Raw genomic sequence first — 24132 nt, 5'->3', positions numbered from 1 at the left:
ATCTGGAGACTGCAAGTCCCGGTGCGCAAAGGGACCCGTCAGGATTTTTACGTGTTGCTGGGTGCAGAGAGGGGTTGCCTCATTTGCATTCAGAAGATGACCACAAGCAGCTTTTCCTTGTTCCTGGCAAAGGCTGTGGGCCAGCCCAAACCCTTCTAGGAGGATTGGTACAGAAAATGAGAAGGTGAGAGAAAGTGACTTGCAGTTCTGAAATGTTGGACTCGCTGCCTTCCTCCTTTTCATTTCCCTTGAGTCTCAGAAGTCCCTTGACTGTGATTCCCCACCTGTGTGCAGGAGCCTGGCCCTGCAGTGCTGTTCTTCAGTTGCATTAAAAGCCCAAGCTTTCTGTTGAGCTTTCAAAGTGAGTTTTAGTGAGAAGCGTGGCTGACAGTGGAGTTTTCTCTCTGCTCCCGTGCTGACCCTGCCAGCGCAGTTTCTGGCCCGGTTCGGTCCTGCCACACTGGTGGCTCTCTTACAGCATCACTGGCACTTGCTCTCCATCCTTCTCCTTGGAGGCATGATTGGCCGTGGCAGAGCACCATCCCTGTCGTAGGCAAGCAGGCAGTGGCCAGGACGGGGTGGGCAGCCAGCCTGAAAGGCTGCCCAGTGTGTGCGAGCCTGGCGCAGCCCCTGCTCCCGGGGCGTGGGGACAGCGGTGGCATTGTCATGGGCCGCCCTGCCAGGCGGCGTGTGGTGTCAGCTGCTCCAGGGAGGAGCAGGACTGTGCTCGGTGCTGAGATCCGGGTAGCTCACAGAGCTGCCACTTCCCAGCCCCGGAGGGCTCTCTCCTCCCCTTTGTTCCTTGTGCCCTCCATCCCGCATCCCTCTTCCTGCTTCCCCTGGTGCTGGCTGTCCCGCCTCTCTGGCTTTGTTGCTCAGCCGCAGTGGATCCAGCTCTTCCCCAAGCCCCCAGGGAGTCTCCTGACCTTTCTGTCTCTTTTCTGAACAGTCTGGGAGATCCCTGCTGCTTTTCAGCCACTCTCTTCCTCCACGGTCTCTCGCCTTTGTTTCTGCAGGGGCCTGGCTCCCCACTGCCCTTGGCCGCAGGCTTGGAGCATCCTCGGTACTGGGCTGCCAACATGGTCCTCTCCAGAGCTTTGTAAGGCATCGCTCCATGAGAGGGTTAGTCTCAGGGCTCCCCACTTTCCCATGGGTTCCCCTGGGTGTTATGGACCCTGTGTCTGTCCTCCTTGCCCCCTCCCAGCTGGCTTCATTGACATTGCTGCGGAGGTGATCATGCAGGTGTGCTTCTACTGTCAGCAGAAGGCTCAGTGGCTCATGAGCTTGGCTTCTGTCACTGGTGGTTAGGTAGCCTGTGTGTCATCTTCCCAGGGGAGCACCACCTCGCAAGGTATCCCTCACGCTGCAGCTCCTCACCCCGGGAGCAGCCAGCTGCCACCCGTGTCCAGGTGAAGGGCAGGTGGGACCTCACGGGCAAGGATCACCCTCAGGGTAAGTCGATTGTGCCAGCAGCTTCCATTTCCCTGCCTGTGAGCAGCAGCGGGTGGCTTTCCTGCCTCCGAGGTGTTACTAGATGAAGCGTTTGATCTTACCTGCGAGGTGGGTGGGAGCCCTTTGCACCCAGAGGAGAGGGTGTCCCGGGCATTGCTGGACCCTGGACACTGCTCCCCTGTTAGGATATGACGTTTCTGAGAAGAAACCTTGGAGGTTTGGCTCTGTGCACACCTCTGCTCTTGGGGGTGGTGGGAAGCTCCTGAGTCGCAGGAGAGCAGGAACGGAGGTATTGTTGCATCTTGTTTGCAGAGGAGGCTTGGGCTGGATTTTCCATCTCATTTGAGGATTATCCCCTGGCTAAGCGGGTCAGAGAGCTCGGTGGCGCGTGCTGCAGGGGGAGAGCTGGCATGCAGCACTTGGCCATGCTCCTGCAGCCCAGCGGGTAGTGTTGGAGTGGGGAGAGGGACCTCCACGTGGTGTGTGCCCGTGGTGAGAGTTACAAAGCGTGGGCATCGGACACTGAGCCGCCTCTCTGAAAGCAGCAGGGTGTTGCTGCAGTGATGGAGCTGGTGGGATTGCAGGTGTCCAGGTGGGATCACATGGTGTCCAGCCCATCCCTTCTTGGTCTTGGCACCTGGTGCTGCATCCCTGAAGAGGAATTTCACTAGAAGAGTTTTCCAAGAGCTTCATTAGAAACAGGTTTTTAATACACTGGGTTTTCTCATCAGGACATGGCTCAGATTTTGGATCAGGAAGGATGAGATTGTCCCGTGTGAGCTGCCCGTATGTCCCCCCCTGCAGGTTGTCCCCTGCATTGTAGTGTGGTTTGGGGAGGGTTGTGGGAAGAGCAGAAGGAGGTGCTGGTCCCATGGAGGGAGCTGTGGATGCTGCAGTTCACTGGGCTTTGAGAAGGGACCGGACAAACTCACGGAAGAAAAATTTGCTCAGCTGCTAAACACCAAGGTAACAAATCTTGCTCAGGAAGTCTAACACAAATCACTGGAGGGAAATATATGGGGAAGTGTCACCGTATGGCTGCCATGTTCATAGACTCTTTCACAGGCATTCCCAGTCATCGGCTGCTGGAGACAGGCTGCTCAGCTGGGCGGCCAGAGGCTCACCTGGGCTGGGATGGTCTTGTCCTCTCCTGCCTGGCACTGGGGTGCTGGGGGTGGGAAGCGGTGACTGGCAGCAGGGCCGGCAGGCATGGTGTCTGCCTCCTGGGGCAAGCTCTGCACCTGGTCAGGGCTGTGGCGCCAGCTTGTTGCTCAGGGCTGGGAAGAAGCACTGACCAAGTGGGGTGGCCTGGGGCTCCGTGCTGGCTGGGCCATGGCTCTTGGTGACTGATTAAAACAACTCACCTAGAGTAGGAGTCTCCCTCCTCGCTGGGGACCCTTGCGTCCGAGTTGCCCTTACATCTGCATAGGCAGTGAGCAGAGCAAGGTGGTGCTCAGGAGACATGGTTCACCCAACCTTTTCTAGAAGTCTTCGCTAACATGGGATGAGTTGCAGCATGGAAGCAAATCCAGGTGGTTCTCTCTGTTAGCTGTGCAGGGAGTCCAGAGGACTAGCTCAGGTCTAGGTATCTGCACTGTGAGTATTTCAAGGTAACCAGCAGAAGCAGGATCCTTGTCATAAACTCCTAAAGTTGTAAAAACATCTCTAGGGTAGCGTGAGCCCAGAGCTGTGGAGGAAGGATGGCTTTGCCCTACACCGGAGCAGTGGAAGGTCCCCTGTGCCTTTTTGTCAGCTCCCTTGGGCTGACCCTGACTGCAGCATCGGTTCCCTGGGAGAGAAGCTGGTGAATTCCCAAATTCACCACCACTCCTGCACTGCCACGGGCATCACCCATGGGGCATCAGAGGCTTGAAAATGGTTTACACACAAATACCTGTCCCCTTCGCCGTGCGATTTCCTCTGGGGGAGAGGGGCGAGGCGGGTGTGACCCCCGGCAGCACACAGCACGCAGAGGGGATGCCCAGGCGGAAACTCCCTTTTCCCTCTGTCTTCTCCCACTGACTGAGGCCTAGAAGCTGCCACCACCAGCACGGCGCTCGCCCTGCACTGGTGGCACCGATGGCTTTGTTTTCTCCTACATCGCCATAGCAAGAGCTGCCGGTGTGCTGGGCAGCCATGCCGCTCTGGCATGGACATGCAGCAGTCCTAGTGTCAGCGCTCACATCTCTTCCCCGCAGTGGGCACAAGAGAGCTGGCATCACGTGTGCCTCCTGCTCCGAGCATCCTTGGCCCCACACCTGTGTGCGGTGGGGCAGGCGGGGAGTGCACGGAATAGCTGCGGCTCCGGATAACATGCCTCGGTGGGCAGGGAAATGGCAGGCTGCTCATCAGCCTCCGGCATGTCCTCTCTCCGGGGGCCCTGGGCTGCATTTCACCTTGGCTGCCTCCTTCTCGTTGCCTTGGTTACCATCACTTACAGGCAGCGGTGCGGAGGGGAGGCTGATGTGCGTGATGTGATGTGGGAGAGCTGTGCTGCGCAGGCTGCAGCAGCCTGGGAGGGTGGGGGGCCAGAGGGACATGCCGTGGGGCCAGCATCCTCCTTGGGTAGGAGTCCCCGAGCGTGGCTGCCCACTTCATTCCAGCCAGAGAGCACAAGCCAGATGTGCCTGTGCTGGAGGGTCGTGTGGCTTCCCACCGGCAGCTCTGGCTGCCCTCATGCAGAGCACAGAAGCAGAGGCTGCAAGCATGGCGAAAAGAGCCTGCAGGTCTGCCCTCTCTGCCCTTCTCCCACTCCCCATCACCGCCGACGTTGCCGCACACAGGCGCAGCTCGCTCGGAGCTGGTCATGGCAGTGACAAGTTGGTGCTGGCAGCTCTGCTGGCAGGTTCAGGCAGACACAGGCAGATGCCCACACCGTGGTGCAGTGGGGGACTTGCACAGAGCTGATGGCCGCTGGCTCGGCCCTTCTCTTCGCTTGCAGAGGCTCCGCTGCAGGAGCACTCGGGGCTTCAGCTTTTGTCCTGATGCCGCAGGCTGGGAGGAGAGTCCCTGTAAGTGGTAGAGGCTCCTGGATGCGTCCCGTTGCACAAAGCAGCCTTCCAACAGGGAAAGCTGGGCAGGAGCCCTGGGAGAGCATCAGGAGGGATGGATGCCATGGCAGCCGGTGCCAATGAGTTGATGCCCAGCACTGATCAGGCTGTGCTTGCAGGTATGTGAACACCCTCCTGAAGCTCATCCCCCCTGTGCTGGGGCTCCAAGAGCAGCTGCGCCAAGCAGTCCAGAGTGGGGACATGGAGACGTCACACGGGATCTGCCGCATCGCTGTGGCCTTGGGGGAGAACCATTCCCGGTGAGTGTTGGGGACGGTCCCCAGGAGAGGGAATGAGCTTGGAGCAGCCCACTGTTCCTCACATGCTGCTTCGTCCAGGGCCTGTCCTGCACCTGGTGATGTGTGTCAGGGCAGAGGAGCCAGGCTTGCAGTGGTGGTGCCACCCTGACCGTGCTCTCTGCTCCCCAGGGCACTCCTGGACCAGGTGGAGCACTGGCAGAGCTTCCTGGCCCTGGTCAACATGATCATGTTCTGCACTGGCATCCCCGGGCACTACCCTGTGAATGAAACCACAAGCTCCTTGACGCTCACCTTCTGGTACACGCTGCAGGTCAGTGGCCATCGTGGGGCAGCCTGCCCGGATCCTGCGCTCCAGGCAGGGCTGGAGGCACTGGTGCATAGGGACTGAGGTCTGGCATGGCTGCGTTAGGTCCCCAGGGACTTCCGATGCCCCGGCTCCTCGCCCTGCACTTGCAGCCGCCGCAGGGCACATACCTCAGAAATGCTGGCCCCATGGCTTGCTTTTTCCACCCCCGGTCTTCCTTGGAAGTCTGAGCCAGCCTTTAAGAGCTTCGTTAACATAACTTAATTAAAACTTCATGCTAATATTTTTTTTGTCCAGCAGCAGACCTGGTTGTTTAGCTCCTTGCTGCATGGCTGCACCAGCCGCAGGCAGGGAGGAGAGCACGTGCTGGCTTACTGTGGGCTAGACCCTGCTGCCGGGCTGGTGGTCGTGGTCTCTCGGAGGAGGAAAAAGAGGGCTGGGGGCTGCTAGTGTGGGGTCCCTCTCCCAGGGCCAGTGTTCCCTGCGCCAACAGAGCAGCCCTGCCATGTCATGCTCTATTTTTAGCCCCTGTTCATCCCCTTATCTCCATTCCTCCGCAATCTGACGCCGTGTGGCTGAGCGTGGGCAGGGAGGGGGCGATGTTGGCGCTGTGCTGGCAGCTCCTCTGCTGTGTGGGGCTGGGCCGAGGCTCCCACCTCCTCTCGCTGCTTCTCTGGATGGGTCTGAGGGTACAGGTCCAGGCAGGAGAGCGCTGTGCTCCCCAGGCACCCATGGAAGGCAGCCCCCAGGCTGCCTCATGGGGGTCCGAGGCATGCGTGCTCCTGATGCAGGCGTGCTCCCGAGGCTAGGACATGGCAAGGCAGTGCCACCCTGCTGTAACTGTGCTGTCCTCAAATGCCGAAGGGTCCACCCAGCTGCTGGGGCTTCTGGCATCTTGGCTCCAGATAACACTGCCGCTGCAGAAGGGCTCGGCATCAGGTGGACACTGGGGAGCTGGAAACGCAACCTCCAAGGTGTGACAGGTCCCACCAGCCCTGGGAGATGCCCCTGAGCCCCCCGTGCAGCGAGCATGCTGGCTCCATTTTCTTTCCCCTGCAACACCTGATGTATTCCTCCTCCTGCCATCAGGACGACATCCTCTCCTTCGAGCCGGACAAGCAGGCGGTGTACCAGCAGGTCTACAGGCCTGTCTACTTCCAGCTGGTGGATGTACTGCTGCACAAAGCCCAGTTCCCCTCCGATGAGGAGTATGGCTTCTGGTCTTCAGATGAGAAGGAGCAGTTTCGGATATACAGGTACAACTGGGAGGTTTGGGTTTGCTCATCAGGCAGGCAAGGACGCAGGCAGCATCCTGCCTCCCTGGAGCCTGAGCACCATGGGGAGACCCAAGGAGGGACACGGAGGAGATTCCTTCCACCAAGAGCTGTTTTGGCTGTGGTGGTGATATGAAAACGAGCTGGTGTTTTGGCGTGGCACCAGTTGCCCTGCCTAGGAAGCCCTGGGAGCACTCCGCTTTGGGCTGGGGCAGTGTCCTTGTGCAGGCAGCGCCTGCATCCTGCCTGGCAGTGGGAGGGGAAATAATGTGTCCACGCGTGGAGCGCTCTGCAATGGATGGGGACAGTGTTTGGAGACCCTCCATGTTCTCTGCAGGGTTGACATCTCTGACACGCTGATGTACGTGTACGAGATGCTGGGTGCTGAGCTCCTGAGCAGCCTCTATGACAAACTGGGACGTCTCCTGACCAACACGGAGCAGCCGTCCACGTGGCAGGTGAGCAAGGGGACCCAGGGGCTAGGCTGATGGCCACCAGCCGCTCAGGGACCTATCCTCGCCACAGGGTGTTGAGAGCAAAGGGACATGATAGAGGCAAGGAGCATGACTACCTTGCCAGCACACATGTGGGCTCTCTGGGGTCTGCTGGGAGGAGGAACAGGTCTTATGTCTCCTTGTCGTTAGCGCTGCCCAGGGAGGCCACTGCAGGGGGGGGTCTGATCTAGTGCCTGGGGCTGGGGTGGGCATCGGGGGTCAGTGTGTGGCTCTGACGGTGCCTCTCCCACCCTGGCAGCACACAGAGGCCTTGCTCTACGGCTTCCAGTCCATTGCCGAGACCATCGATGTGAACTACTCTGATGTGGTGCCAGGGCTGATCGGCCTCATTCCCCGGATCAGCATCAGCAACGTGCAGCTTGCCGACACTGTCATGTTTACTATCGGTGAGGCCTTTTGCTTGCGTGCAGGCTGGGCTGGGGAGGGGGAGCCTCTCTGAGACCGTTCCTGCCCAGCAATAACAGCAGCAAAAAGCAAAGCTGAGCATCCTGGGACACGGGGAGCAAGAGCCCGCGACGCAGTCCTGCGGTCTGATTCCGTCTGTGTGCACAGGGGCCCTGTCGGAGTGGCTGGCTGATCACCCCGTCATGATTAACAACGTGCTGCCGCTGGTGCTCCAAGCCTTGGGCAACCCTGAGCTCTCCATCTCCAGCGTCTCCACCCTGAAGAAGATCTGCCGGGAGTGCAAGTACGACCTGCCACCCTATGCCGCCAACATCGTTGCCGTGTCACAGGTAGGAGCTGGATGCAGATGGATGTGTGGCGGCGAGCCAGGATGTGTTCTGTGCAAACCCTTTCCCCCACATGGATCAGGGCAGGGGGATGCAAAGCAGAAGCTCAGGGCATCTTGCTTGGTGTGGGGGACTTGTCCATCCTGTTCCTAGGCCACTAGACCCAGGTGGCAGGCCCTGTGTCCTCCTGTAAGTGCAGAAATGGCAGGCAGTGGCAGACACGACTGCCAAGGGGTCCATTGGGGTTGCACTTGGGCATCCATCCTTTCCCCGGGGTTTGTTTGCCTTGTTGGGAGTGGCATCCTGCCATCTCTGCACCCGCCAGGCAGCTGGTGCTGCTGCTGAGCATCTTGGGGGGCATCCTGGTGTTCAAGCCTCTCCATAGAGACTGAGCTGGTCCCTGCAGTGCCAGGGCAGGTTGTCCCGTGGTCTTTCTTGGCTCTCAAGATTTGGGGCAGAGGGGACTCGGAGTCCCAAGGCACTAGGAGGTGGGCTGGGGTGTGCATGGGAGCAGAGAGTAGCCCATGGAGGGCATGAGCCTCTGCTCTTAGAGCCTGGGGGACACCATCATTGGGGTGAAGAAGCCCTGGCTGAGGTTGGGTCCTCGAGCCGTCCTGCTGCAGAGCTTGTCCAAGGCAGGGGCTCCCCACGCTGGGTGGCTGAGGGGGCTAGCTGGGGGAAGAGCTTACCAGGGGACAAGCATTTTGCTCCCTGCCTGCAGCGAGTTGTGGGGAGGCTGTGTGGAGCTGTGTGCCGCTTGTCTGTGCCCACACTGGTATCAGTTGTCTTGAACTCCTGTGTCAGTCCTGCCTCCTGGAAGGGAGGGGGCTTTCTGCAACACTCACCCTCCTCTTTCTCTTTCCCCTTCCCTTCGGCAGGAGGTGTTGATGAAGCAGATTCACAAGGTAAGAGGGGCTGGCTCACACCTCTGGCTGGCTCCGCTTGCCCCCATTAGTTGTGCTCAGCTGAAGACATGAGGGGTGCCAGTGCGAGCTGGGCTGTCCCTGGAGGAGAGCTCAGTGCTGCAGCCATCGTGTGCGGGGCCAGGAGTATCTGCTGGCTGCCTCTCGCTGAGCTGCCAGGCTCCCACCACACATGGGCTGGGGTTGCGCTGGGGGTGGTACATCCTGATGGAGAGGGAAGCCCCCAGGGAGACTTAACTCTAGCAGTTCCCAGTTCCTCCAAGCCCAAGGATGCTGAGATGGCAGGCATGTCTTCAAGAGGAAAAAGGAGGGAGATAAGTGTGGGGACGGAACCCAGGCTGTGCCTGCGACCAGGATGGGGTGGGACGCTTGACCCCATAGGGGCTGAGACAGGTCTGTGCAAAGGATGGTGTGCCGAGGTAGGGTGAGTGGTGCCAGCATGGAGATCTCTGGGCACCAACTGGTCTTTCCTTGGCGGGTTGCTGGGAAGAGGCCAGGTGTGCTGGTGGCAGAGCGCCTGTTCCCTGGGTTCTGCCGTGCTGGTAGGGAGCTGCCCCCCTCTCCTGCAGCGAGTTGCACCTAGAGTGACCCAGATAGAGCTCCTCAGGAGCTGCAGCATGCTGGGGTCCTGGCTTGGCCCCTGGCAGCTGTCTTAGCTAGCATGTGTGCGGTAGGGCTGCAGGCTGGGCAGTGACCTGCCCCGTTGTGTCTCCTCTCTGTCCCAGACGAGCCAGTGCATGTGGCTGATGCAGGCTCTTGGTTTCCTGCTCTCTGCGCTGCAAGTGGAGGAGATCCTGAAGAACCTGCACTCCCTGATCACACCTTACATCCAGCAACTGGAAAAGCTGGCTGATGAAACAGTGAGTGCCCTTGTGTTACCTCCATCTAGAAGTGGCTTCTCCCACTGGCCGTAGCCCTGGGGCTGCTGTCTTGAAGCAGCGCTCTTGAACGTGGGCTTAAGAGAGTGCAGAGAACTCTCTGGCACTTTGCCTCTACAGCCCTGGTTCCTCAGCATCCCAAAGGCATGACTGTGATTGAGCAGTGTGGTCTATGTCACATTTTGGCTTTATTTTCCCTGGCAGCCCAATCCCTCCAACAAGCTGGCCATCATCCACATCCTGGGCCTGCTCTCCAACTTGTTCACCACCCTAGACATCAGCCACCATGATGATGACCACGAAAGCACCGAGGTCAAGAAGCTGCCAGTGCAGCAAGGACCCAACCCAGTGAGTACAGCAGTAGCTCGATGCTCTTTGCCACAGCCTGGCCAAAGCCTCGCTATTCACTGCTGGTTCCAGGAGAGGGAGGTTAATGGGGAATGCAGCGTGTACCATGAAGAGGGTAGTGCTGGTGCATTCCAGCTAAAACAAGTCCTTCAGCTCATCCCACTGCTCCTGAGGTAGGCAGAGGTCACCTGCAGCATCCCTCTTGACTGGGCACTGCTCTGGAGGACAGCCCGGGCGCTGCCTGCCAGCTATGAGCTGTGCCAGGCTGCTTCAGCAGGGAAGAAACCTGCCCAGCTTCGGAGGGTGGAGGAGGCAGTGGTGCCTGAAGGTTTGAGTCCAGGCAGTGCTTAGTCTTGAACCTCCCCTCCCCAGTGCCATGGTGACCAATTCTCTTCAGTCCCTCTCGTTCCTTACAGGTGGTGGTGGTTCTGCAGCAAGTCTTCCAGCTCATACAGAAGGTTCTCAGCAAGTGGCTGAATGATGCCCAGGTGGTGGAGGTAACCAGGCTCCTCCTGTGTACTGCCTGCAGCTCTGCCTGTCCTTGCTGACCTGAACTGGGGACAGCAAAGGACAGACTCTGGGTGGTGCCCTGTAAGAGAGATGTCTTGCTGGGTTGTCTGGACCAGTGCTGCTTGCTGTCACCAGCAGCGTCCAGCCGTTCTTGTCTGTCTTGTGCCCCCATCAGCTCGGCTCCTCTCCAGTTACAGAAGCCCTGCCATGAGCAGGGAGATGGGAGATGGGGGTCTACCAAACCTGTGTTTCCTAAGGGGATAGCTCTGCTCTGACCTGGACCTGTGTCATCTGGTGTTTCTCCAGTTTGCTCAGTTCAGTAATGCCCAGGTGCAGCATCCCACCAGCTACTCTTCCCCCTGGCCCTCCGGGAGCCTTCTGGCTGCGGTGGGAAGGGTGTTTCCTGGTCTCTGGGCGCATCCTATGCTGCAGGGCAGGGCACCAGTACCAGAGCAGGTCTGAGCCCTCTGCCTGGTTGCTCCCCATCCCCGTTGCCAGCTCTTCCCTCCCTTGGGACCCGTCTGTCAAACCCTATCCCGCCAGGAGAGGTCTCCAGATGCCCATCGCTCATGCAGTCCCTCTTCTCCTGCAGTCTGTCTGTGCCATCTTTGAGAAGTCCGTGAAGACCCTCCTGGATGATTTTGCCCCCATGGTGCCTCAGCTGTGTGAGATGCTGGGGCAGATGTACAGCACCATCCCCCAGGCCTCTGCCATCGACCTCACCCGGCAGGTACGGAGACGTGCTCGGGACTGGGGCTGCCGCTCCCCAGAGAGGCCGGGAGCATGCAGGGCCAGCAGCAGCTTCAGTCCTTCTCTCTCTTGCAGCTGGTTCACATCTTTGCCCATGAGCCTGCCCACTTCCCTCCCATCAAGGCCCTCTTCTTGCTCGTTACCTCAGTCACGCTGACCCTCTTCCAGCAAGGTACGTTGGATTAACCCTTCTTCGCGCTGGGGCTGTTGTCAGGCTGTTGCATGCATGGAATCTGGAGGCGTCTTACCAGGAATGGCTGTTTTCACTCCTAGCTAAGCTAATGGGGCCATCTCTGTTTCTCGGATTCATCCCAACCCCTGGACGGTGGGTACCTTCCCTGCAGGGCAGCAGAAGCAGGAAACCCCCGGGCGAGACTCTGGACTGCCGTGACAGCCCCACTTCTGCAGCAGGGCTGGGTGTTGTGTGCTGCAAGGGTCGAGCCGGAGCTCCAGTCCTGCTTGGCAAGGAGGCTGTGCTTCCTAGGAGATCCCGGGGCTCCTCCCGGGGCCAGTGGTGCTCATAGTGGCCAGTAATCAAGCCCTCGCACGAACAGGAGGATGTGTGTGTGAATATCTGGGAAAGGACCTTTTCAGAGTCACTGCTGGCCACCGAGTCACTGCTGTGATGCTGAGGATGCTGGAATCCTCCTGCAGAGCAGGGGCCCCTCTTTGGCTTGCTGCCTGCACTACAAAAAGCGAACGGGGTTAGGACAGGGCCCCCCATGGCTCCCCTCAGCCTCTTGGTGACTTGCCCCATGATGGAGACAAACGTACCTTGGAGCTGCTGGCTCTGGTCCTTCAGCAGCTCCATTTACAGTCCCCAAGGGGTCTTGTCCTTTGCTCACAGCCAGGTGCTGGGTAGGGTGATGCCTCCCCCCAGTACAAGGCTCAGAGCTCTCTAGAGAGGTGGGGGAGGTGTGAGGACCCCTGCTTCATCATCACGCCACGGTCCGAGCAAATCCCGCTGTGCTGAGGTGTCGCTGGGGTCAGTGGCAAGCAAGCTGGGCTTACCCAGAGATCAAGTCCCTGCTTCTGCCAGTGGCGTGTGGATGTGTGTATGCTGAAACCCTCTTGGCTCGGCACCTGGGGAGGCGGCGATGCCTCCAGGCAGCAGCAGGCATGTCTGCAGGAGGACAGGGGAGGGGACAGAGCCCGAGCTGTGCCAACGCTTGGATGTGAGCTTTGCTCAGGCAAGCGGCCGTCCAGCTTGCTGTGTGCCCAGGACTGTGCTCCCACCCACCCCATGGGTCCCCTCTGGTGGGCAGCTGGCCCTGTGCAGGGCGAGCCCCTTCTGCTGAGCCCAGGGGAGGCGGGGGACGCCTGACCCCGCAGAGGCCGAGACGTGTCTGTGCACAGAGTCAGATGCCAAGGTAGGGTGAGCGGTGCTGGCATGGAGATCTCTGGGCACTGAGCTGCTCTCTCCCAGGAGGATACTGGAAGAGACCTCCAGGAGGGTCCTGGACTCGGGGTCTCGGAGAGCATCTGGAAACGGGGCAGGAGGGTGACTGTGCCAGGGGCTCCTGAGCAGCTGGTGCTGGTGACAAGCATGTGCACGCCTGAGCCCGGCCGGGCCTGTCAAGCGTTTGCTGAGGTGTTGTCGTTCACTTGCAGTTATCTTCCAGGACCAAATGGTGCTCTGAAGACACCCTCTCAGTCCCCACAGTGCAAAAGCTCTAATTCTCCTTGTGGAGATGGTGCCCAGCTAGCCCCTGCTCCTCCTCCTCCTCTTCCTCCCTAAGGACACGAAGATCTCCTCCTTGGCTCTGCAGCGCCCAGGTGCTAGCTGGAGACCCTGGGGCTTCAGACCCTTTCCTTTGCAGTTTCTTTCTGTTCTTGGGTTCTCCAAGTTTCATGATTTTTTGTATGTTTTGTTTCTTTAACTTGCTTCAAGCTGCTCATGTTGCCCATCCCCTTCCCCACACACCCCTCCTCCCTTACACTCCTGTTTTCACTTGTAAATTCTTTCTGTATCACATAACTATATGATGTTGAGTTGCTGTTTGTATGATTTTTCTCTTAAGTTACATCTTTATTATATTTTAGGGCCCAGGGATCATCCTGATATTGTTGATTCATTTATGCAACTCCTGGCACAGGTGTGTTTTAGTTTCTTATTCATTCACTTTCTGTTCTCTCTCTTTCTCTTTTTAATTCAATTTAAACCTATTTTTAGCTTTCTGTTGACAACGTTTTTTTCCTTTTAGTTGAATATCGAGTTTCTCCATCTGTTTCCGTGGAAGTTGAAAACAAAACATTCTCCTTTAGTTCTGGGTTCGCACCATCCCCAGGGCAGTGCCCTCCTCTGCAGGGCAGCCTCCAGCTGCCACCCCCTCGCCTTGCTGAAGCTGGTGCAGAGCGCTTGGGGCTGCTGCCGCGGTCACCCTCGGGTGACAAATTAGAGCATTAAGTGGATGTTTTCCAACCCGTTTACCTGCCCTGCAACAGGTCCTCCGGAGCGGGGACGGGCTGAGCTGGCTGCCTTGCCCCGGGGCCACTGGAAGGAAGCCCCTGCCTGCGGTAGCAGGCAGCTGCCGGGGTTTGGCTCTGAGCAACGTGCTTGTGATGGCATCTGGACCTGCCAGGGTGCCACGCTGCCTTCCGCCCCAGCAGCCTCCTGGGGTGGTGGCAGCTCCTGCGCCTGCAGCCTGGGAGTGCTCCCGTGCCGCTGGCTCGGTGGCACGCAGGGACGGTTTGCGACGGTGTGGCGCAGGCCGCAGGCTGGCTCGCGGGGCTGGCACTCGTGTCACCACTGGCAGTGGGCAGGCAGGGCTGGCGCCGTGCTCTGTGTGTATATACACCTGTTGGGAGCAGCGGGAGCCCGGCACGCTCCTCAGCCCACCGTGGCCCTTGAGGGAGAAGCCCCGACATCCTCGATGCACTCAGTGCCTCCGTTGGAGATACGTCCCCCGGCACCTACCCAGAGGGTGGGTCGGTAGCAAGGAGGGGCCAGCAAAGTCACTTTCTGCTTCATTTCTGTAGTGACGAGACCTCTGACCACATGTGCTGGCCCGGTGGGTGTGCAGGGACACCTGCCCAGACAGCTGCCAGAGCTGTGGCTGTCCTGCCCTTGCCGGCAGCTCAGTCCTCGCGTGGGTCTTGTGGAATGGAGCAGGTGAGGGGGCTGCACCTCACCCCCCCGGGCAGGGTCTGCTCCTCACGGGTCTCACCTTGACACCCAGATCCCGCTGAGACCCATCGCATCTTGCAAGCTGTATCGCAGTGTTTTCTTCCTTGCTTTTCCTCTTGAAAGGCATAATGTAACTGATGTTATCAGAAAGCGTTCGTGGCTTTTGCTGATGCCGGTTTTGGAAGCTGTGACCTTTTAACAAGGGTTTTGAATGTGATGGGAGAATTGGTGAATGGGGTCTGTGTGTGAATTTCATGGAGATGATGTTCCCCCCTGGCCGTTCAGTGCTGGCGGGAACTCAGCTTGAGCACTGTGCCCAGTTTGGGGCACAACATTTCTGTAGACACAGACCAGAGAGCACAGAGAAAAGCATCTAGGAAGATGACTACCTTGTACACATGGTGAGGAGGAAAGGCTGATGGGAGCTTGAGGAGCTGCATGAGCCTTGGGGTGTGTAAAAGGTAATGTTCCAGTCATAGGTAAAAACCCCTTTTCTGTTCTCCTCGAGTGGGACAGTCATGGGAGGAAATCATGGAAAAGGATCCAGGTTAGGCAGTAGGAGATCTTTTTAACAGCGTGGGGAAGCACTGGAAGGTCACTCGGGGGGCTGCTGCCGCTTAGAGGGCTTGAGAGGACTCAACAAGCCTGTTGCTCCTGGAGGGCAGGTAGAGATGATCCTCTTTCAAGGCTATTTCTTGTTTCTTTGGAAAGTGCTGAGTTTCCCTCTGGCTTGGGGTCCCTCTCTGTGTCTGGACACGGCACATTTGTGCTCTCTTGGAGAGAAAAGTGCAACCGTGCTGCACTTCCATGGGGTGTGTTGTCAGAGCAAACACCACCCATCCTGGCTGCTGGGAAGGTGTTACATGCTGCCCTCAGGGGCAGGATCTGCAGGCCGTGTTGGGGCAGCGTGCTGGCAGCCAGCCTGGTCCCTGGCATGCCGGTCTCTGGACAGCCCACGTCCTTTGGAGGTCCTGTTACAGGAGCAGCCCAGAGGCTCCTGCCTCCATGGCTGCTTCATCACGGATCACTGCAAGGTGCCTGATGCTCTGCCAGCCCACCGCCATCCACAGCCACTCAAGACCTGATGTTTTCCTGGGCTTTTTATTGCAGCAACCCCATGGCGACGAAAGGATCCTATCCCCGTCCTCTCTCCTTACGTGTAGGACTTGTTTCAAGGTTTCCTCCTCTTCCTTGGCCTGCCCCTCTTCCCAGACTGATGATCTGGCAGGGTACTTTGAAACCCATCAAGAAATGGCCTTGCTATCCCTGCTTGGCTCCTTGCTCTCAGGACTTCAAGAGCTGTCTGATGGCAGAGGTGGGTCCAGCCTGTCCTCTTCCAGAGGACCATGCTCTGTGGTGACGCTGTTGAGCATTCGTAGATCCAAGGATTAAAGTCAGAGAGAACTGCAGATCTCTTCAGATCCAATTTTCATGTGATGGGGGCTGTGTTTTCATCCCAGCCTGCTCTGCCTGCAGAGCCCTTGGCAAAGTAATGCATCTTCCAGAGCAGCAGTGAGTTTGGACCCAAGAGTGTGTCAAGGTGGAGACTTTCCCACTTCCCTGACCTGCTCCTCTGGTTGATCACCTTGGTGGAAATATCATCTTCCCTGTTTCAAATTTGTCTGGTTTCTCCTTGCAGGCAGTGTTTTTGTCCTCTCCCTCTGCCAGCAAGTACTCTCCTACCTTCTGATAACTCAGAAGAAGCTCCTACGTCCTGATACCTGCACATCAGCCCTCTGTCACCAGCTTACAGGGAGCCATCTCTCTGTGTGACAGGATTTCAGTTGACTTTACAGTATGTTTATTTGGGCTTGGTTGCAGCCCGTGGGACTGCCTGGTTTGTGCGGCTGATTGTTTTGCCGCCATGTTAATTGGCAATCCACTCTTGATGATGGCTGGCTGATCGCGAGAGCACACTGGCTTAAACCAAATGTCTTACAGATGCCAGAGACCCTGGAGTTACTGTTACTACTCAAAGCTAAGTACAAAATAACCAGTCTGCCGCAAGGCTGCACGGAGCGGTGCTGGCACCCTTTGCATTGAGATCTGTCCTCAGCTGCTCCCCTCCTGCCTCCACTGTGTGCTGGGAACGGTGCAGAGCATCGCTGCTGCTGTGCCTGAGGTGAGCATCCCGCCTGGAGGGCTGCGGAGCTCAGTGCCACCCGCACAGCCGGAGTGCCCGTGCCCAGGACCGCACAGCAGCGGCAGCTGGGGCTTGCACCTGGGTCTGCGTCTGCAAACCCAGGCAGGAGGTTCTGGTGTTTGGGAGCTCTCACCCGCTCCCTGGCCAGCAGGTATCACTAGTGTGCGTGCTCCTGGTTGCAGGTAGGATTTTGGGGCTCTCCAGCCTGCCTCCCCACCAGTGGCTGCAAGCACATCCACCCACCCTGGCAGGGCTCCACGCCGGCACGGACCTCGGGAGTGCTGTGGTGACCTCCCCTGACCAGGAGCCCAGGGGCAGACTGGGCAAGCAGGGCCTTGCCAGGCAGAAGATGCAGGACTGACCTTCTGTGATGGCCCAGCCACCGCCGTCCCCCACCTCTCTCCCTTCTAGGGCTGGTCCAGGCTGCACACAGCAGTCCTTGAGCTCTCCACCACGCCTGCTGCAGACAGAGTCACAGAGCCCCGTGGAGGACATGGGCTCAGCATCCCCTCTCCCTGGCAGGAAGGGGCTGACTGCTCCTCCCTGGCCGTGATGCCTGGCCAAGCTCACGTGCCATTTCCAAAGCTGGAGGCTCTGCTCTGCCAGGTGTGTGGTCTGGGAAGAGGTGGTGGTGCCGCCAGACACAAGGGCTTGATCTGTGCGCTCTGGAGAGCTGCAGAAACTGGCTATGCAGCCCCCCGCTGTCCCCTGTCTGCTGGAGGAGTGGGGTTCGGTGTCCCCTCCATGCCTGCCTCCCTCTGAAGAGCCAGGCACAGAAGAGGAACCTGCTCTGAAGACCTGTCTGGGGTTCTCCCAGCTGCCATGGAGAAGAACCCGACATCCTTTCTGCGCCAGCCTGCAGGACAGCCATTGCCAGAGAGCCAGTGCCTACCTCTGCAGTGGCTGCTGTAGCAGAGGATGTGGGAGGACATTTGAAAGCATTTAAAGACCTGTCCCCATCCCAGAACATGTGAGCAGAGCTGCTCTGGCAGGAGACGGGGAGGACAGGCTGGCAGTAAGAGGCCCCAGAGCTGAAGCAGGATTCCTGGTGCTGGGAAAGAGCAGCTGGACCTACCTGGTGCTGCTTGCTAATGGGAGAAGCTCCATAGGGCCCCATCTCATGGGGGTAAAAAGCATCTCTGTCTACATTAGACGTGTGCCCAGGTTGAGCTTGCGCTCTCTGCTCCCTTGGTGGAGGTGTCCTACAGGATGGAGCCTTCCCAATGCTAGGGCATGCTTTCCCCCATGGCACTGACAGAGTGAGGAGCAGGTGCTGCAGCGAGCCTGCAGGAGAGCCTGTGGGCTGCCATGGGTCTGGTTTGGCTGGGAGAAGCATTGTGCAGGTAGGTGGCAACCTGAGCACATTGGAAGACCCTTGTGCCAGCTGAACAGTCTTGCAGTGTGCAGGACACGGGTTAAAACCAGCCCCTTGGACGGGCAGGGTAGAGGAACCTGCAGCTTGGGTGGCATCATGGGAGCCAGCTGCCCTCGAGTAGCATGCTGCTGGGGGATAGGCTTGTGGTCCCTGCTCTGGAGCCCAGGCCAGGGCTGGGGGCAGCGGGGGTAGTCTTCCGTGGTGAAAACTGCAACGTGTCTTGCAAGCGTTGCCCGGTATGGAGCTGACTAGACAGCAGCAGCCATGATGAGTGGATGTGTTTCTAAACCATTGCCCATCTGCTAGCTAGCCTTCCGATATTGGTGCTAGTGTGTCAGGAGGGATGGTGCACACAGTCTGTATATACACACAGGTATAATGTGGCCCCTGATCGCCCCCATGAAGGTCTCCGCTTGTATCTAGCAGGGAAGCAGGTCCCTGCAATTGTGCCCCCCTCCGCCTGGTACAGCTATGCCTTCGGTGACCAAACCTGAGTCCTCTCTTGCAGCGTGTGATACAAAGAGTCAGAAAGGAGACGGGGTAACCCTGAAACCTGCTACTCGGCTTCTCAGTCTCCAGCATAATTTCTCTGCACCAGGCAGATGGCTGTGGGCTTTCCCTGGAGAAGAAGGGGTGGGAAATAAGTCCGTTTTGCTCCGACTAGAGACCATGGCTGTGGGCAGATGGCCATGCATCCTGGGCACTGCTGGCTGAAAGCTGTCCCTGCTTTCATCCCTGGGAGCAGGCTCGGAGGGAGGCAGTGGCCCTGCAGACAGCTCAGCCTGAGGGCTGCCTGCCCCGGGTATCCTGCTCTCCGAGCTTCAGGCACAGAGCAGGGCCACACCAGTGCTGTGGCTGCTGTCGCTGGTGTTGCAGTGACAGCAGGGCAGGAGGCATGGCTGCCATCCCCAGTGCTGGCCCGCAGCGGTGGACATGGTGGCACGGTGGTCAGGGCACGGATGTCGCCACCTTACGTGGCAGGGCAGAAACCCTTCCCATGGAATGGCAAGCGCAGACTGAAACGTTTTCATTCAGTAACTGCCCAGTGCCAGCACGGGGTGGACCAAGCCATTGCATGGGGTGCCACAGCTCAGGGTGTCTCCAGCAGCAGTGCCTGACCCCCACAGTGGCTGGTGGGATTGCCCAGTGGCAGAAAAAAATCCAAAGCTTTTCTGATCTCGGACTTGCTGCTCGGGAACTGCCAAGCAATGTTGGCATCTTGTTGGCATCTGTGCCCTGGAGCCCAAGCAGAGCGAGCTGCTGGTCCAGTCTGGGGTTACTGCTTGAATCAGTTGCTGTGACCCCAGGGACACCAGCATCTTCAAGAGGAGAGGAGCAAAGCATAGAGTCTCTGCTGGTCTCTGCTGGGCCCCGCATGGCTGCCCTTGTCCCGGGAGCGCTGTTGCTGCCTGGCCTGCTCTTGTGGGACAGGAGCCCTCTGTCCTGTCTCTGTGTCTGAAGTGTTTGCGTGTACACCGCCATGGCATCTACCTTCAGGTCCTGGGGTTGGCGGTCCCTGAAGTGTAACAAACTGCCTGGTGGTTTGATTGACATTTCCTTGGGGGGGGGGAAAGTGATGGTTTCCTGCCGTACTGTGTGACTCTGCCGTTTACCGTGGGTGTGCCCAGGTAAGTGTGCATCCAGGCAGAGGCTGTCTGGGGCACCGGGTTCCTCAGAGGCTTCCTGGCTGCCTCTGCAGCGCTGGGTTTATGCTGCCTGTCTGTGTGCCTTGCAGGCTCTGAAAAGGAAGCCGGACCTCTTCCTGTGTAGCAACCTGGACGTCAAAGCAGTGTTTCAGTGTGGTGAGTACCATGGGCACGGGCACGTGCTCCAGATCGCTTTCTGGAGAAGCCAGCCTGCTCCTCCTGTGGGGCTGGGGACCGCAGGGCTGATTTGGGATCGTGTGCAGGGTTTCTGGCTGCTAACCTGAGCACTTTCTGCCCGTAGGTGTCCTTTCGCTCAAGTTCCCTGAGGCCCCAACGGTCAAAGCATCCTGTGGCTTTTTCGTGAGTATTGTGGCATCGTACAGCTCCAAGGGGATGGCTGCAGCTCCCCGAGGGATGGGAGGGTAGGAGTGGGGCTGTGGGTCGGGCAAGGGCACTGCAACACGGAGCTTGCTCTGGCACTGAGCAAGCTGGGCTCTGTGTTGCAGACGGAGCTGCTGCCCCGCTGCGGAGAGATCGCCCCGGTGGGACAGGTCGTGCATGAAAATGGCAAAGTGCTGCTGCAGGCAGTGCTGGAGGTGAGAGATGCTGGGACCACGGGCTCCCCGTGCAGCTTTTTGGGCTCTGTTCCGGGGCGGCACCCCTGCCAAGCTGGAGGCAGAGAGCCCGGCAGCATGGGTGGGTGCGGGCAGGGTGATGCCAGGGGCTCAGCAGGGTCTGTCTGCTCTGTGGCAGGGTGTCGGTGGCCAAGCCTCCCGCAGCCTCATGGATCACTTCGCAGAAATCCTCTTCGCCTTGAACAAGCACTGCTTCAGCTATCTGAGTGTCTGGATCAAGGAGGCCATGCAGCAGGACGGCTTCCCCTCGGCCCGCGTCAGCCCCGAGCAGAAGGAGACCTTCAGCCAGCAGATCCTCAGGTTTGTGCACCCCTACCCTGTGGTGGCTGTGCACCACGTGCAGTGGGAACGACCCTCCTGCACGGCCTGCTGTGTGCCTCCCGCTTCATGTTTGTCCCCTCCCTCTGTCTTAGCAGAGAGCGTGTGAACAAGCGGCGAGTGAAGGAGATGGTGAAGGAGTTCACCCTGCTGTGCCGAGGGCTGCATGGCACGGAGTACACAGCAGACTACTGAGCACCTGGCCAGGACCGCGGACAATTTGCCCGGACCAGCTCTTACCCGCAAGGAAGCCCCCCCATCCTCCCCCTGCCCCGCTGCAGTACGGCTCATAGAATAACCCTCCACCTAGAATTAACCCACTCGGGACGCTCCTCAGCTAGATTTGGTGGCCGCATCTCGGTGTCAGCATCTTTGTTTCCCCCAGCATGCTCCCCCCTCGCAGGGGATGGGAGTGCCGGCTGCAGGAGGTGGCGGCGGCGGCAGCAGGGGGGGGAGCCTGGGCAGGACTGCCCCAGCACGGGCTGCCCCATGCCCGGGCTACCAGCCCTTCCCCAGCACTTCCCCGTGGCTGCCGGTGCCCCGCAGCGGGGAGGCTGCCCCTGTGCCTGTGGCAGTGGCTGGCTGGGCAGGGGGGTTCGCCCCCTGCTCATTTGTACGTGTGTGGTTGGGAGGGGGGAGGCCCTGCACCTAATTATATTAAGAATATTTCTATGTTGTGGCTGTTGTTATTGCAGTGCCCGGACTTTGCCTGCCCCTTGCCTCTGGGGAAGAGCCCAGCGGAGGGGGTTAAATCAAGGCTGGGATGCCTCGGAGCCTCCTCTCCCCCCTGGCTGCAGGAGGGATGGTGAAAACCAGTCTCCCCTGCTTGACGTGCTCTCCTGCCTGGCGTGGAGCAGCTCATGGAGCAGAAATGGTCCTGCCCCACACGAGAGGGGCCAGACTCCATCCCCACCGAATGCGGGGTCCTCCCTGCAGCACGGGATGTGTGCGCCCCACTCCTGTTCATCAGAGCAGGCGAGGGGCTTGCTAACGCTCAGAGCCCTCTCCCTTTTGCCTTAGTTCCCCAGCCCAGCCTGTGAACGTGGTTTCATTTCTGGGGGGTCCCAGTTCTGGTTTTCTGTTCTCAGGCTGGTTTTAGCCGACACCAGAGCGGGCACCATGATCTGTGTTTTCACTCTGGGATGTCTGGTATCACCCCTGCCTGCACTCCTCAGCCCATGTTTTATTCTAGAAGACAATTCACTCACAAGTCCTTTTCAGTTCAGCTTTAGTTAGCAGCAGTAGCCCACATAAGCCTCTAGTCCTGGCGCTGTCGGCTCGTGCGAAGCTGTGACCCTTCCCATGTAGGGCCAAAGCTGTCCTGGAGTGGGGAGCCCTTGGAGGCCAGGTCTGGGCCAAGCGCCTCTCCTGGCCCTGCTGCTGCCCTGGCCGTGAGCCCGGGGTGCCGCAGGCATCACCCACACACATGCAACTCCTGCTCTCCCACCGCAGTACTACTGACCCAAGGCCGCACCCAGCACGGGGCCAGTTGGTGGCAGGTCCAGACCCTCGTGACCACCCTCACGGGTCCGACACCTGGTGACGCCCAGGCCCCTGCATGCCCCCTGCTCCTGGCTGGGTGCTGATGCTGCTGCCGAATCAGGGTTGCTTGCGCCCCTCGTCCTCGTAGGCAATGGCAATTCCTCGTCGGCCCTGCACAGCCTTGGAGACGGGCGTCTGCCCCAGCTGCTGCTCCAGGCCCCGCCAGCTGCGGGACTCCAGGAAGGAGGCTGGGAGGAGAGAGAAAGGGAATTGTTACTGGGAGCAGGGAGGTGGCACTGCCCCTGCACCGGGACTCAGCCCCACCACGAAAGTGAATCACAAACCAGCAGGGCTGATCTCTGCGAGGGCCCGCGTCTGGTCCCTGCAGGCCAGGGTGGTGCTGGGGGGCAGCTGGGGGGCCGGGGGGTCACAGAGGTGGGTGGCGCGCATCTCCCCTGTGATCAGCGAGATGTCAGGAACGGCCTCCGCTGCAGGGACGACCGGTGGGAGCTCAACGTGCGCACAGGCACCTGCCAGGAAATGGTAACGTTAGCCTGGTGCTCATGTCTATCCTCCGGCTGGCACAGAGCCGGGGCAACTGCAGCCTCCGGGCAGGGGAACAGGGCAGGACATGCCTCGGGAAGGTGTTGGGCAGCTGGTTTCCAGATGTTACCTGGCAGCAGGTCTCGGAAGTCAGTGAGGTAGTTCCCCGTCCATTCGCGGGCTGGGTTACAGGCCAGCTCCAGCTCATAGGGGGTCACAATGGGCCGGTAGAAGTCGCTGGAGTCCAGCAGGGAGTTCTGAGCGCAGGCCACCAGGACGAAGATGTCCACCTCCAGGAAGTTGGCCAGCTTGGCGGGGTTCGGCTTCCCCACAGCCAGTGTGTAACTGCGCTTGCCGGCCTGTCGCAGGAGCTCCCGGAGGTGCTGCAGCACGGCCAGGTAGCCCGCCACACCGAGGGTGCCCACCAGGATGCCCACCACCCGGGCGTCCCGGGCCCGCTCCACCAGGTAGAGGCGTCGCATCAGGGCCCGGTTGACGTTGAGGGTCTCGCGGCGGCCGCAGCCGGTGGCAGGGTCAAAGGAGCTGAAGGGGCAGCAGTTCCAGGTCAGCATGAAGCTGGTGAGGGCCAGGCCCTCGGCTCCCACGTAGAACATGGCGCAGTCCTGCAGCCCTCCCGGCGCCTCCACCAGGAACTGGCGACCAAACCGCCACACCTCCCTGGGTGGTGCAGGGCCAGGAGGGTCCCCGCACACCACCCTGGAGAAAACGATGTTGGGGTACTCGGGGCACAACTGCTGCTCCAGCTCACCTGAAGGGAGAGAGGAGTGAGAACGAAACATGGCCGCAGACCTGACCTGCAGAAGGTGGGACAGCAGATTAGGGGAGAGGAGAGGACAGAAATCAAGGCTGACAGTGTCTGGGGACTGCCTGCCTGCTGCTGCCTCTCCCCCTGGCAGCTCTGCAGAGCTCGGAGCAGCACCAGAGACCCCCTCCCTGCCCCAGAGCACTCACCCATCGCGTGGGCATAGACCACATCGCTCAGCACCACCACACGGCTCTGCCGGTCGGGGTAGAGCTCCCGGAAGGCCTCTGCGCAACGCCCGACGTCCAGGGGCTGCTGCCCGAAGATGTGCAGCACCGGGAGCTTTCTGCAGGGGCTGAGGCAGGCCGGCCCGTAGTGCAGCACCGCCTCGGCACCCACGTGCTCGGCGGCCACTTCGTCCACACAGCAGCTGCGGGGAGGACCCGGTGTCAGACGGGCTCCGCACCGCGGAGCTCCTCCTCCTCCCTGGCACCGCTGTCCCCAGCCCGGGCAGCTCCGGCCCTCGGCCCCGCCAGGCGGGGGACGAGCAGCCCCGTTCCTGCCCGTGGAGGACCCCCGGGACGCCCCCCGCGGCCCCGCACCGACCTGCCGTACGTGGTGTCCCCCAGGACGTACATCTCCGCCGCGGTCGCCGCCTCCATCCGGGCCGCCACCGCCGCCGCGTCCGCCAGGAGCTCGTCGGGGAACTGGAGGGCGACCTGGGGGGGAGGACAGGGGGTGAGGCGCCGGGGAGGGGCGGCCCGCAGCCCCCGGCCCCGCTCCACCCCCGGCCCCGCTCCACCCCCGGCCCCGCTCACCTTGCGGAACCCGCCGCCCCGCACGAAGGCGGCGGCCCGGCCCATCTCGTAGAAGCCGTCGAGGTCCCCCCGCGGCGCCGCCGCTGCCGCCGCCGGGCCCGGCTCCCGCCGCAGCGCGGCCTCCCCGTCGCTGCTGAAGGCCGTTGCCATGGCGCCGCGGGGTCGGGGGTCAGGCCCGTCACGCGGGACCCCTGCGCCCGCTTCCGGGCTGGGGCGCGGAGCCGGCCAATGAGAACTCGGCACCGCCCTCCCCGTTCTCGGAAATCCCGCCCCTAATGGGGCGTGGG

General features: G+C 60.1%; 2 protein-coding genes across 5 annotated transcripts in view; one reads left to right on the top strand and one right to left on the bottom strand.

The window, feature by feature from the left end:
* The window catches only part of IPO13 (importin 13), a 32277-nt gene extending 11366 nt beyond the window's left edge, over nucleotides 1-20911 (top strand). For 2 of the 4 annotated variants that reach the window (XM_076340368.1, XM_076340365.1), the window contains exons 3-20: nucleotides 4622-4762; nucleotides 4931-5072; nucleotides 6156-6322; nucleotides 6678-6798; nucleotides 7094-7241; nucleotides 7408-7589; nucleotides 8465-8491; nucleotides 9235-9369; nucleotides 9592-9735; nucleotides 10152-10232; nucleotides 10838-10975; nucleotides 11071-11167; nucleotides 13039-13091; nucleotides 19376-19442; nucleotides 19588-19646; nucleotides 19793-19882; nucleotides 20040-20221; nucleotides 20338-20911. In XM_076340368.1, the coding sequence (XP_076196483.1) occupies nucleotides 4622-4762; nucleotides 4931-5072; nucleotides 6156-6322; nucleotides 6678-6798; nucleotides 7094-7241; nucleotides 7408-7589; nucleotides 8465-8491; nucleotides 9235-9369; nucleotides 9592-9735; nucleotides 10152-10232; nucleotides 10838-10975; nucleotides 11071-11167; nucleotides 13039-13091; nucleotides 19376-19442; nucleotides 19588-19646; nucleotides 19793-19882; nucleotides 20040-20221; nucleotides 20338-20434 (2071 nt within the window). In that variant the 3' untranslated portion in view covers nucleotides 20435-20911. Of the gene's footprint in view, nucleotides 1-4621; nucleotides 4763-4930; nucleotides 5073-6155; nucleotides 6323-6677; nucleotides 6799-7093; nucleotides 7242-7407; nucleotides 7590-8464; nucleotides 8492-9234; nucleotides 9370-9591; nucleotides 9736-10151; nucleotides 10233-10837; nucleotides 10976-11070; nucleotides 11168-13038; nucleotides 13092-19375; nucleotides 19443-19587; nucleotides 19647-19792; nucleotides 19883-20039; nucleotides 20222-20334 lie in introns of all 4 variants that reach the window. The other 2 variants (XM_076340367.1, XM_076340364.1) reach the window with 1 other exon arrangement.
* A 494-nt stretch (nucleotides 20912-21405) lies between these two features.
* DPH2 (diphthamide biosynthesis 2) lies at nucleotides 21406-23934 on the bottom strand. The gene is made up of 6 exons (XM_076338249.1): nucleotides 23846-23934; nucleotides 23634-23746; nucleotides 23237-23457; nucleotides 22395-23033; nucleotides 22066-22251; nucleotides 21406-21969 (listed from the first exon to the last, which is right to left on the bottom strand). The coding sequence occupies exons 1-6, from the start codon at nucleotides 23888-23890 to the stop codon at nucleotides 21839-21841; spliced, it is 1335 nt and encodes a 444-aa protein (XP_076194364.1). The 5' UTR covers nucleotides 23891-23934; the 3' UTR covers nucleotides 21406-21838.
* Nucleotides 23935-24132: the final 198 nt, after the last annotated feature.

The sequence above is a fragment of the Aptenodytes patagonicus genome, chromosome 5, assembly GCF_965638725.1.
Source record: "Aptenodytes patagonicus chromosome 5, bAptPat1.pri.cur, whole genome shotgun sequence".
NCBI classification, from domain to species: domain Eukaryota; kingdom Metazoa; phylum Chordata; class Aves; order Sphenisciformes; family Spheniscidae; genus Aptenodytes; species Aptenodytes patagonicus.
This window is presented reverse-complemented; position numbering and strand designations above follow the sequence as displayed.

Bases quoted from the DNA above. Each gene is read 5' to 3' on its own strand.
- DPH2 (XM_076338249.1), bottom strand. From the start codon at position 23,890: ATGGGCCGGGCCGCCGCCTTCGTGCGGGGCGGCGGGTTCCGCAAG. The intron at 23,458-23,633 runs GTCGGTGCGGGG...TCCTCCCCGCAG, and splicing joins GGGGACACCACGTACGGCAG to CTGCTGTGTGGACGAAGTGG. The intron at 21,970-22,065 runs GTTTGTGATTCA...CTCTCCTCCCAG, and splicing joins CGCAGAGATCAGCCCTGCTG to CCTCCTTCCTGGAGTCCCGC.